This window comes from Camelus dromedarius, chromosome 16, assembly GCF_036321535.1.
Source record: "Camelus dromedarius isolate mCamDro1 chromosome 16, mCamDro1.pat, whole genome shotgun sequence".
Lineage (NCBI taxonomy): Eukaryota > Metazoa > Chordata > Mammalia > Artiodactyla > Camelidae > Camelus > Camelus dromedarius.
In genome coordinates, this window is record NC_087451.1 from 10,905,293 (window position 1) to 10,917,246 (window position 11,954).

General features: G+C 48.2%; 1 protein-coding gene and 1 non-coding gene across 2 annotated transcripts; both read left to right on the forward strand.

The window, feature by feature from the left end:
• Positions 1-1,791: 1,791 nt before the first annotated feature.
• Positions 1,792-2,731, forward strand: LOC105097802 (olfactory receptor 4D1). Its single transcript, XM_010990395.2, has one exon. It carries the CDS (start codon positions 1,796-1,798, stop codon positions 2,729-2,731), a length of 936 nt encoding a protein of 311 aa, XP_010988697.1. The 5' UTR covers positions 1,792-1,795.
• Positions 2,732-11,849: 9,118 nt separating this feature from the next.
• LOC116157976 (U6 spliceosomal RNA) lies at positions 11,850-11,954 on the forward strand. The gene has a single exon (XR_004142207.1). It is a non-coding gene; the product is annotated as a U6 spliceosomal RNA (small nuclear RNA).

Consider the following 11,954-nt stretch of genomic DNA (forward strand, 5'->3'; position numbering starts at 1 on the left):
TATTGACATTGCAGTGGAGTTTGTTGAGGGGAGATGCTGGGAAAAAAAGAATGATGATAAACCTGTAACTGAGGTATGTGCTAAGTGTTTAAAGAACCCTGAGAAATGAGAAATTTGTTCTGCCTGGGAGAAATGGTGGCAGGAGAGGCAGGGAGGGTGACATTTGAGGTTGAGAAAGTAGGGAACAAAATTCCAGGAAACAAACATGGAAATAAATAAATATGTGGCATATTTAAGACTATGAAATTAAAGAGCTAGAGGTTCATTAAAGGAAGAGATACTGATGAGAAAGGCAGATGGAGTTTACATTCTACAGCCCTGTATGACTGCTGAGTTGCATGCATATGGGTAACAGGTATTTCTACCCTGACTTGATCCACAAAGTATTTGATGTGGCTCCTAAGGGGCTCTAGTGAGAATCACTGCAAGAATAGACGTGACAGAGGAACGTGTTCAGATCAGCGTTTAGAAAGGTCGCTTGGATAGCTGTGTAGAAGGTAGACTGGAAATGAAATTGAATAATAAGAAGGGACTGATCTCTGATAGATAATGGGGACCCGTAGGTCAGGTGAGGGTCTGGGAGGTGAGACAAGGTAGGGAGAGTGGGGAGGCCATTTAACGCTCACCTCTCACCCTCTATCTCTCACCCACCATGTCCTTCTTCACCTTTGGTCCCATTCCCCCACTGCCCCACCACCTTTCCTTTCCCCTTCCTTCACTCACTCTAACCCTCCATTTCCTTCCTATAATTTCCTTCCTCTCTTTAATTCTTCATCTATTTCCATTTCTTCTTCAACATTTTTATTTCTCTTCTACCCGTGGATTCAATATCATCCTCTGATATTGCTGTCCTTTCAGAAGAGCTCTCAGTCTCCTTCAAACAAGATATTCATCATCTATTTCTTCACACATGAAACAGTTACACCTCTGCCACTTGTCTCCACATGTGACCTTGGGTGCTTCACCCAGAAAGGTACCACCTACACTTGGTAAAGGGAGAAATGAAATGTTCCAGCTGTCCAGCTGTGTCCAGAGGCTCCCCTACCTGAACCTGCACACCCAATAGCTTTTCACCGACCCAACAGTTAACAGCATGTACTTACAAGCACTGACTATGAGCAAGGATGCCCACCTCAGGGCACAAATAAATTGTGAAATGAAGACCTATGTCTCTAGCACATTGTGGCTGAATTGTGGAGGGAAAACACAGACATATGAAAAGTTCATTAACATTATGATGTGGTGACTGTTGCAGGGAAAATGACTGGTACAAAACTGTATTAGAGACTGGAAGAAGGGTGTTGTCTTTAGAGTTGGGGATCCACAGAGAAGGTGATTACCATTTACTAGTCCAGGCATTACTCTTGGAAGTTTATGTGTTTTTTTTTTTTAATCCCTTAGGCAATTTCTATAAAGAACACATTTTTTTCTTACAGATGTGGAAACTGATTAAGTAACTTGCTCAAGGTAAATGCCAAGGAAATAAAAGTTCTGAAATTTGACTCTGGTTCTGTTGGATTCCAAGTATCTTCCCACCACTACATCACAGTGAAGCTTTGAAAGTCAGGTTGCATGTGTGTCTGGATGGCTTTAAGATATATCATGAATGTGTGTTCCAGCACCAACTAGTGAACCCTCCAGAGACAAGGCTGTGTAATCAGCTCTTTGTATAATGATCTGTACATAAGAATGTCCATCATCTCGATGTAGACAACTGAACTGAGCCCTTGAGGACTAAGAGCTTCATGCATGTCTGTCTGTGGTTTGTTTTCTTTAGGTGTGTGGAGAAGACACGATGGAACCAGGCAACCTCACGTGGGTATCAGAATTTGTCCTCCTGGGGCTTTCACAGACTCAGGAGCTCCAGCTTTTCTTGTTTCTGGTGTTCCTGTTTGTCTACACCACCACTGTCGTGGGAAATCTCCTCATCATGGTCACGGTGACCTCTGATTCCCGGCTCCACACACCCATGTATTTTCTCCTCCGAAATCTGGCTGTCATAGACCTGTGTTTCTCCTCAGTCACTGCCCTGAAGATGCTGGTGGACTTCTTCCAACAGACTAAGACCATCTCCTACCAGGGCTGTATGGCCCAGATCTTCTTCTTCCACCTCTTGGGAGGTGCAACTGTCTTCTTCCTCTCCATGATGGCCTATGACTGGTACATAGCCATCTCTCGGCCCCTCCACTATGTCACCATCATGAACACTCGAGTGTGTGTGGGTCTGGTGGTGGCTGCCTGGGTAGGAGGCTTTGTCCACTCCATCGTCCAGCTGGTTCTGATGCTCCCATTGCCTTTTTGTGGTCCCAACATCCTGGACAACTTATTTTGTGACGTTCCTCAAGTGCTCAGACTTGCCTGCACTGACACCTCCCTCCTGGAGTTCCTCATGATCTCCAACAGTGGGATGCTGGTCCTCATCTGGTTCCTCCTCCTTCTGGTCTCTTACACTGCCATCCTGATGATGCTCAGGTCCCACTCAGGGCAGGCGAGGAGGAAGGCAGCTTCCACTTGCACCACCCACATCATCGTCGTGTCTATGATCTTCATTCCCTGTATCTATATCTACTCCTGGCCCTTCACTCCCTTCCCCATGGACAAAGCTGTGTCTGTCAGCTACACGGTCTTGACCCCCATGCTCAACCCCATCATCTACACCCTGAGGAATCAGGAGATGCAGGCAGCCATGAAGAGATTAAGCAAGCGCCTAGTGATTTGCAGCAGGAAGTGAACTTAAAATAGTTTGACTTTCCATGACAAATCTCTCTGAACTTCTGTTTTCCCACGTGACAGTTGGAGGAAAGCCTTAATGGGGTGTGGCAATTGAGATTAAGGTAGTATTTCTGTGGACCTAGTCCTGTGTCGGGTATTGTGTTAAGCACTTTCACACTTTTATCTCATTCTTACAAAACTGACAGTTATATTATTACATTAAACAGTTTTACAAATGAGAAAACAGAGAGAAGTGACTTGCTCAATGATGAACAGCAAGTGAGTAGCAGAGCGTGGCCAAGAGCTTGGTTCCTCTGACTCCAAGTCAAGGCAAGAGAAATGGAAGGGATTTGAAACAGCGTCTCCCACAACCACAAGGGAAAACTTAGAGCATCCCTCATCTATGGATGAATATCTGTGATGAATGGTCAACACTTTCATCTTAACTCTGGAACAATCACATTCTTCTCTGCTCCCTGCCTCTCTGCCTCCTTCCTCACAGTGTATTTTGGAAGTGGTCTCCCTTTTAACATTGTCAAATATTTTCAGTAAGAGTTCTTGCCCTTTGGATTTTTTCTTTTTCCACCAAATACTCCTTGGTAGTCTGCAAATATTCTGCTTTCCTAACCAGGTTTTTACATCTGAAGAGGATACTGTAATATGTTTGGGGAACCAAGGCCAGAAGACAGGGACCCTAGTCCCAGTGGCAATCAGCCCAGCCCTGCTTCCTGAGCCCAGTCCAGTCATTTTTCCCCAAGGATATTCCCTCTACCCCTAGGGTTACACGTGATGTGTAGACCTTCTTATAGATGTGATGTACGAGCAGTGACTGGGAAACTGATGCTGCAGGAAAAGGATCTCCAAGATGATGTAAGACCTGAAGTCTCTCTCCCATTCTGGGCTGAAGGAAGGTAGGCAAGCGGACTTTACTCACCTGGAGATAGAGTAGCTGTAAGAAGGATTGAGAAGCACTTGCTGGAGGGTGGATAGATTCAACAAGTTACCCAGACTTGATGGTAGTAAGTCTAACGTATGAGCAGAGCGTCAGAAAGGAATTGCAGGGGAAATGTGTTGGAAACAGATTCCTGGAGTTGCATGTGCAAAACCAGGCTTTCAACAACCAAGTGAAAAATTGGCCCTGAGTTTTAGAGGGAAAATGCTGAGAGCAAAGGATAAGGAATTGCACCCCCAAATTCTCCACATGGTCACATTGAACAAGACCATGTAATTAGTACTAATATACTGTTAGCAAACTTTTCTTGAACAACTGCTAAATCAGAGTTGCTATTATAGGTCCTGAGGCTACTAGTTATTGAATTTACAATCTAGTTAAGAGAGACAACAGAAAAATATGATAAATGTATAAAGGAGGTATTTATAAAATGTTATTGGAACCCAGAGAAATGAGGATGAGGGATTAATTCTCCATGGGAGAACTGGACAAGAATTCACAGAGGTGATATTTCGGGACTTCTGGGTTGAGAAGGTCATAGACAGTATTTCAGGAAACAGGTTTCATTTCCAAAGCTCCAGTAGCAGCCAAGCACACGGCACATGTGAGAGACTGTGAATTCCTTGAACAGCACTCAGTTCCTGGGCACGAGGGATACTGATTAGATGGGCAGATGGAGGCTACGTTTGATAGCTTGGTATGACATTCTGAGAGGGAGCTGCGCGCACACGTGTAAGTATGTTTTTCAACCCTGAATTAGTCCATGAAGCATGTTAAGGAGCTTCTGAGGATTTGAGTTTTAAGCCGTGGGCACTAGATGGTCATTAAAAGATTGTAGTGAAGGAGGAAGAGGACCAGATATGAGTTTAGAAAGGTCTCACTAACAGTGACATACAAGATGGACTGGAGTGGAAGGAAATGGAAGCAGAATGATGATATTAAAATGACCTCCAACAGACCAGCGGTCAGGCAGGTCAGGTGGGTGAGACAAGGCTGGACGAGGACGGCGGCCACTTAACCCTTACTTGTCACATCTATCTCTCACCCTCCGTGTCCTTCTTCACCTTGGTCCCCATTCCTGGCCCCCTACCTTTCCATTCCCCTTCCTTCCCCTTTCTTACTCTTAATTACCCCTATTTTCCCCCTTGTCTATTCTATTTCTCTTTTTTCACACTCTTCCTTTGTCTTCTGTACTTATAGTCAGTAACATCTTCTAAAATCCTTGTTCCCTTCATAAGAGCTCTTCCAGTCCCCTTCATACAGTACCCATCACCCATTTCTTAACCCAGAGAATCTCTCTCCCCCTTTTCTTGTCTCAGCACACACACCATATACGTCCTGTTACGTCACCCAGTACGGGGCCCGTACATCAGTGAGGGGAGGCACTCTTACAGCTGTTAACCAACCCAGCAGTCAACACATGCGCTTTTACTGACTATCAGCGAGGATGGGCACTGCAGGGCACGAATAAGTGAAAAGATCCATATTTATACTGCCCGAGCTTAGAGCTGAATGATGAAGGGAAAACACAGACACATATAAAGTTCATTAACATTATGATGTGTTAGCTGTTGCCTGAAAAAGCCTGGTACAAAGCTGTATTAGAGACTGGAAGAAGGAAGGATGTCTTTAGAGTAGGGGATACACAGAGGAGAGCGATTACCATTGGTTATTCCAGGAACTGTTCTAGAAACCTTATGTGTTACCTTAATTAATCCCCTAGACAATTTCTATTAGGAAAACACCTTTATTCCCACCTTACAGTTGTGGAAAGTGAGATAGAGAGATTAAATAATTTACTCTGGGTCAAATCTCAAGGAAACAGAAGCCCTGAAATCTGACTGTTGTTCTATTGAATTCTAAGTGTCTTCCCAACATTAGATCACACTGAATCTTTGAAAGGCAGGTTGCGCGTGTCTCTGGACAGCTATAAGATATCTCATGAATGTATATTCCATCACCAACTAGTGAACTCTCTAGAGACAAGGCCATTGAATCAGCACCTGGCATTATGATCTGCAGATGAACGTCCATTGCCTAGACCTGGGTAACTCAAGTTGAGCCCCTGAGCACTAAGCATCTCTGTCTATAATTTTGACCTCCTTCTATTTTGACATCCTTTCCCAATAACTCTTTTGTTCTTTGTCCAGAGGGATAGAGAAGGCAGAACCTTGAGACTTAGCCTTAAATTGGGAGCATGTTATCAAGGGTAAAACCAAGACTGGAAATTGACATAAATTCAGGGCCACGTCTTCAAGACTCTTACCACTTACTGCTATCCCTCCTACCCACCGCCATTTGCAGGCTCAACACTTCTTGCAAAAAAAGACCCATTCATTTGCTCATTCATTTATTCGTATTTGCAATATGCATTTGGGTTCTAACATCCATAGAAAGTGCCCTGTAATGGTTTGTTAACTATGTACGTCTGTCTATACGTCTGTCTGTACCTCTGTTCCCATTTCTCTTTCCCTCTCTCCCTCCCGACATTAATTTCTTCTAGTTTAGTCTTCCTCACAGCCATCTGGGCCTTTTCCCCCCAATTCACTGTGGCGCCTTGCTTCCTCTCTGCCAGGACCTCCATGCCACACACCCATCGTATCTTTCCTCCACTATCAAACTGGGGCTTTGGGGTCAGGTTGTTAGGCAGAGTTGAAAAGAAGAAATAGGTTATGATTCGAGTTGTAAGGGTTGTGAACCCCACACATTTCAATAAAAAGATGGTGTTTATTTTTAGGAAGTAAAGTTCTCCCTGAAATGAGGTGAAGTTGAATATTATGGAAATAAGAAACTGTTAGGACAACACAGCTGGTCCCTCCTCCTCCCTCCCTCCATTCATCATTTCCTGCTTATGCAGTCGCCATGTACATGGCCCTAATGGGAGCCTTAGCCCCCAGACCAACCTAACCTTTTCATTCTGCCTTCCACAGCCAGCTCACTCAGTCTCTCAGGATTCCAATCCCAAAACCCCATGAGAATAATCTGACTGGCTGAGGTTGGACCCCATATCCCACATAGCTGAGGGATGTGCAGGTCCTGGGCCATAAGTTTGGCCATCCAGGTCCACTCCTTTAACAAGGACTGTGGGTGAGGATTGTCCCCAGAGAAGATACATGTAGGTGAACAGACTCTCCACACCCCAAACGTATCTGCTGTGAAAGGAGCAAGCAACGCACCTCTTAAATGGCACCGTCCAAGAAACTTGTCATGAATTCTGTCTAGATATTCATGGTTTTATTCATTCATTAAATAAGTATTTCTTGAGTGTCTACAATTCATCCTTCTGTTCTCCTTTGCTCTCTTTACCCCGAGGTTCTTGGGGAAAGTTCCTGACTTCATTTTGGCTGAACCAAGGAAAGAAAGGACAGGAGGGCATTCCTAGGAGACACACGTGGCTGCAGCAGTGGTTGACCCAATAGGAGCCATCAGCAATTTCTGAGGGATCTGGATGGAGAGAGAGCTGAAAACAGGAAAGGAGGCAGCCTGGGCACCCAAGGACAAAGATGCCTGCCTGCATCTCCACCTACAGCCCTGTCTCCTGCACCTCATGGGCACAGGGGAAGACCCAGGACAGGGCAGAGGGTGCCTATACAGGCCATGAGGGTTTCCTTGTCTAAACTCTGTAGAATTTAAAAACAACAACAAAACTGACTGCTCCTTGCCACAACCATCTCAGAATATGCACTGGGCGGTAGGACAGGACGAGTGGAGAGAGAGCAGCCCTCACTTAGCACAAAGGGCCCAGGCTAGTGGATTTTCTGCCCCTGACACTGGATGCTGGCTCCAGCCACCTTCAGCACTGCCAAGGGGCTGGGACCACTGACCCCCACACGCATCACCGGAAAACTTACACATCGTTTGCAGTTTTGAATCTTCTATGTTGTCAGGGCCCCAGGCAAGAGGCTATTGCATTAATGGGGTATCTAAATTCTTAGAGGCCTCGGGCATTTGTTCTTTCTAGAAGTACTGGGAAGCCAGGAGGCAAAAATGGATGCGGGCCCTTTCTGGTGAGAGACTGTGTGGGCTGAGGGGGCTGAGGGAGGGTGCAGCCGTCCCTCTCAGGCTCTGGGACCCTGCCCCTGCCCTCTTTTGTGCTCCTTCTGCACCCCCTGCTCCAGACTGGCTGCCACTCTGGGGGTCTGGGGGGACAATCGGAGCAGCCGAGGTGGCCCTTCAGCCTCTCCTCCAGTTCCACCCATGGGGTGGCTTTCTCAGGCCTGAGGCACCTTCCCAGCCTCTGTGTGGAGGCATCTCTCTGTCCAGGTCACACCCATGCCCTTGGGAGCCTGGGGGAGAAGGAAGCAGATTTCAGAGTCAGGCCCAGGTTGAGATCCCTTCCTGGCTGAGCCGCATTATGTTCCCTGAACCCCAGCAACACAACTGAGGTTCCAGGGGGCAGGACCTGCCTCACGGGGTGTTGCAAGGACTCAGGCAGGTCTAGTAAAGCACGGAGTGTGGCGGCAAATTCTAGGGTGGTGATCCTGCCCCCCACTCCCTCTACAGCCAGCACAACCCTCTTACTGGAACCTCCAGGCCTCCATTACCCGACAAGTGGGACAGGACGGAGGGGAAGGATGGGTTGCTGGCCTTCAGGCTGGAACCGCACACCTCTCAAGTGCCTCCAGAACATTCCTGGCCTTTGTTGATTTTACTAGCCAATCAGATGAGAGAGGTCAAGCAGCCACAGAGGCGCTGGGCCTCCAGGCCAGCTCACCAAGGGCCCACTGTGAGTTCTTCCTGGATTGGCTAAAATCAGAACACTCAGAGCTGCCTCTCTCAAGAGAGTCCTCAGCTCTGGAGCGCACACGTACACACACTCACACACACGTACACACACCCACACACATGTGCACACACTCCTGGCCTGCCGCGGCCTCTCGCACAGGGTGCAGCCCCCGCACCTTGAGCCAAGCTCCTTCCGCTTATAGACCTCAGTTATGAGATTAGAGCCAAGTACCCAATTTCTAGGAACTCCTGGGAACAGGAGCAGCCCACCCCCGCTTCCCCAGGCCCTGAGCCCTGCTCCACCGCTGCTGTCTCCATGGGGGCCGTTGGAGCTGGGCAGATAAAGAGATCCAATCAGGTCTGTGGCCAGCAGCTCCACCGTGGCTGGTGGACGGTTCTTATGAAATGGTTGCAGAATCTTGAGGTTGCAAGATGGCCAGGGGAGGGCAGGAAGGAAGGTTCTTGGGTATGATAGTTGAAAGATGCCAGGGTCTGGGCCTCAGCTTGGCAGGGCCAGGCCTGCAACAGCATCCCCTAACCCAGGGCTGGCCTGGCCCGGGGACAGCAACGCCCTTGACTGGAGGGACCAGTTCCTAATAGATGTACAGACACAAATCCACTCCCTGACCTGATAGCTGTGACTGGCAAGGTCACAGATGCTCCTGTTCCGCAAAGAAGTATGAAGGTCCTGCCAGGTGGTGGGTTAGGTGCTGGGGCTCCAGTGAGCAACAGAACAGGCACCCGTCTTCTCTGTGTGGCTCTCACAGGCCCGCGAGGAGCTGGAGCCTAATCAGACTCAACCACAGAAATACACGGATAATTACAATGACGCGAAGCTCTGTGGAAAGAGCCATACGAGTGAGGAACAGGAAGACCCGGCCACCCAAGTCGTGACCAGTGGGGCTGGGGCAGGAAAGGCTCCCTGTGGATGAGGCCCGGAGGGTCAGCAGAAGTCACCAGGCACAAAGAAAGAAGGGCCTTTGTGGTTGAGACCCGCAGCAGGTGGCAGGAGGCCTGTCTCAGGGGCCAAAAGCCAGTGGGCTTAGAGGGCAGAGGAATAGAGAGAGGAGGCAGGGCTCTGGAGAGAGGAAGTGGCAGGAGCCAGGGACTCCTGTCCTTAGGAGAAGCTGCAGGGAGGGCCAAGATGAGTCCCGGAGGGGACGGCATGCTGTGGGGCCAGCGGGGCCAAGTCCCCCAGGGCCTCATACTCCCATGGTCACCAGGGAGGGACGGAGGGAGAGCAGGTGAGGAGCTGACTGGTCAGGGCCCCAGTCCCCAAGGATGTTCCCAGCCCTTCCTCTGGCCCCTCTCCCCGGACTCCGGAATATCCAAGTGGCCTCACTTCCTGTCATAATTTTTAAAAAATTTATTATTTTTAAAATTGAAGTATAGTCAGTATACAATGCTGTGTCAATTTCTGGTGTACAGCATTACATCATTACACTGGTTTTCAGTCTTACAAATACATATCTATATCTCATGTATTTCATATTCTTTGTCGTTATAGGTTACTGTAAAATATTGAATATAGTTCCCTGTGCTAAACAGAAGAAACTTGTTGTTTATCTATTTTATAAATAATAGCACCTGCAAATTTCTAACTCCCAATTTATCCCTTCCCACCCTCTTCCCCCACCTGGTATCCTGGCACTTTTGATGAGTCCTGTGTGGCATCCACCTTGGACCCTTATTTCCTCCACTTCCCTTTCAGAGGAAGTGCTTCCCTGCAGGACTCCCCAGCCTCTGAGGTCCAGCCAGGCCCCCAGCCTGGAGGGAGCCTGGCTCATCCGCAGCAGCGGGTTCTGGACTCCACATCCACAGGGAACAGCTCACACGGGCCTCGCAGGGAACTGACCTTCCCAGGCACCTGGGCCATCCCACTCTGATGTCCCAGCCCCTGGCTGCCACGCTCAGAGGGCTGTCGATTCTCACATCCCTCCACCAGCACCCACTCTGACTGAGACAGGAGGGAAGGGAAGGGAAGGGGGCAGGGCACAGCCACTAAAATAAAGACACAGCAGTTAGCACCAAGATGGTGAACGATTCAACTCCCAATAAACCTTGAGCTTCAATATTCGCTCATTGAAACACAATTGCATGCTAAATGGTACTGTCACAGGTGCCAGGACAGTTTTAAGGCTGACCATAAAAGGTCAAAGGGTGGGCAGTGGCCCAATTCCTGGGAATCCCACCCCCTTCCCCAAAGTAGTTGGAATAATCCACTTGTTAGCAAATGAAGTCACTGAGCCCATAAAATCTAGCAACAGCGTACATCGCTGCCTCTGGCTCCCTCACCTTCCGACATGGCCCGCACTCTGTCTGTGGATTATGCATCTCTCAGAATAAATCTACTTTCTTTTTAAATTTTTTAATTTATTTTTAATCTTGGAGGGGGAGGTAATTAGATTTATTTACTTATTTTCTTAATGGAGGGAATGGGAATTGAACCCAGGACCCAGTGCATGCTAGGCATGTGCTCTGCCACTGAGCTCTACCCTCTCCCCAGAATAAATCCACTTGCACTCAACTGTGGCTCGCTCTTGAAATATTTCCTGCATGAAGCTAAGGACCCACACTTGGTGGGGTACGTCCCAGGGACTCAACTGAGACCTGGGACATGGCCATCCTCTCACCCCACATTCTTTTGCCTGTATCACTCGCAGCTCCGGCTCCCGCCCTCGGCCTGGCACCAGGATAGTCACGGGTCCCACCTAGTGCCCACACGAAGGCTCCAGGTCACCATCATGGGGGCTCCCAATCCGTGCCCCGCTTCACCTGTGTGGACTTTCAGGGTCAAGACCCTGGGAGCTCCAAATTGTCACCTGGAGAAAGAAGAGGAAATCTCATGTGGTGGGGGGAAGGACACGTCCTCCTGTCCAGGGTGAAAGATGGTGTGTGGATTCAGGGAGTTAAGCCAGAACACGGCACGGTTCATTCATGTTCCACAAACGTTCCCGAGCACCGGCCAGGCCCACAGTGCTGGGTCCACAGCTGCAAACAAGATCGGGCCTGGGGCCCCCAAAGGGCTCTGTGGCCAGTCCAGGAGGTGGACTGAGTGACAGCATGCCTTCAGCACAGCCCAGTGTGTGCGGAGAGAAGAGTCAGCACAGGGTGCTCTGTGGACAGAACACAAATCACGTTGAGAGGTGAACCGGAAAGGAATGAAGGAAGGCTTCCTGGAGGAAGTGAGGTCTCAGCTGGGTTGTGAAGATGAGTAAAGTTAGTCAGGCAAAGGGAACATGTACAAGGACCCAGAGGCGCTCCACCACTGAGCTACACTCCAGCCCCCCTGGAATTATACTTTGTGTTCAAGGTTTAAAACAGTGAAACAGTGCAAATGGTGAAATGCACTATTTTTAAAGTGCAAAATTTAATTACTACATAAATATTTTAGTGAATTCGAATATCTTTAACACAGATTTATTCTTTCAAAATGTTTGTTTATTTTAACACTAAAAAAAAATGAATCAAATGCTTGCTTACGAACTTGGGAGCAATACAGAGAAGATTAGCATTGCCCATGGTCAAAGATGACACGCAAATTCATGAAGTGTTCCCATTAAAA

Excerpts from the sequence above, each read along its gene's own strand:
- LOC105097802 (XM_010990395.2), top strand. The coding sequence starts at position 1,796 with ATGGAACCAGGCAACCTCACGTGGGTATCAGAATTTGTCCTCCTGGGG.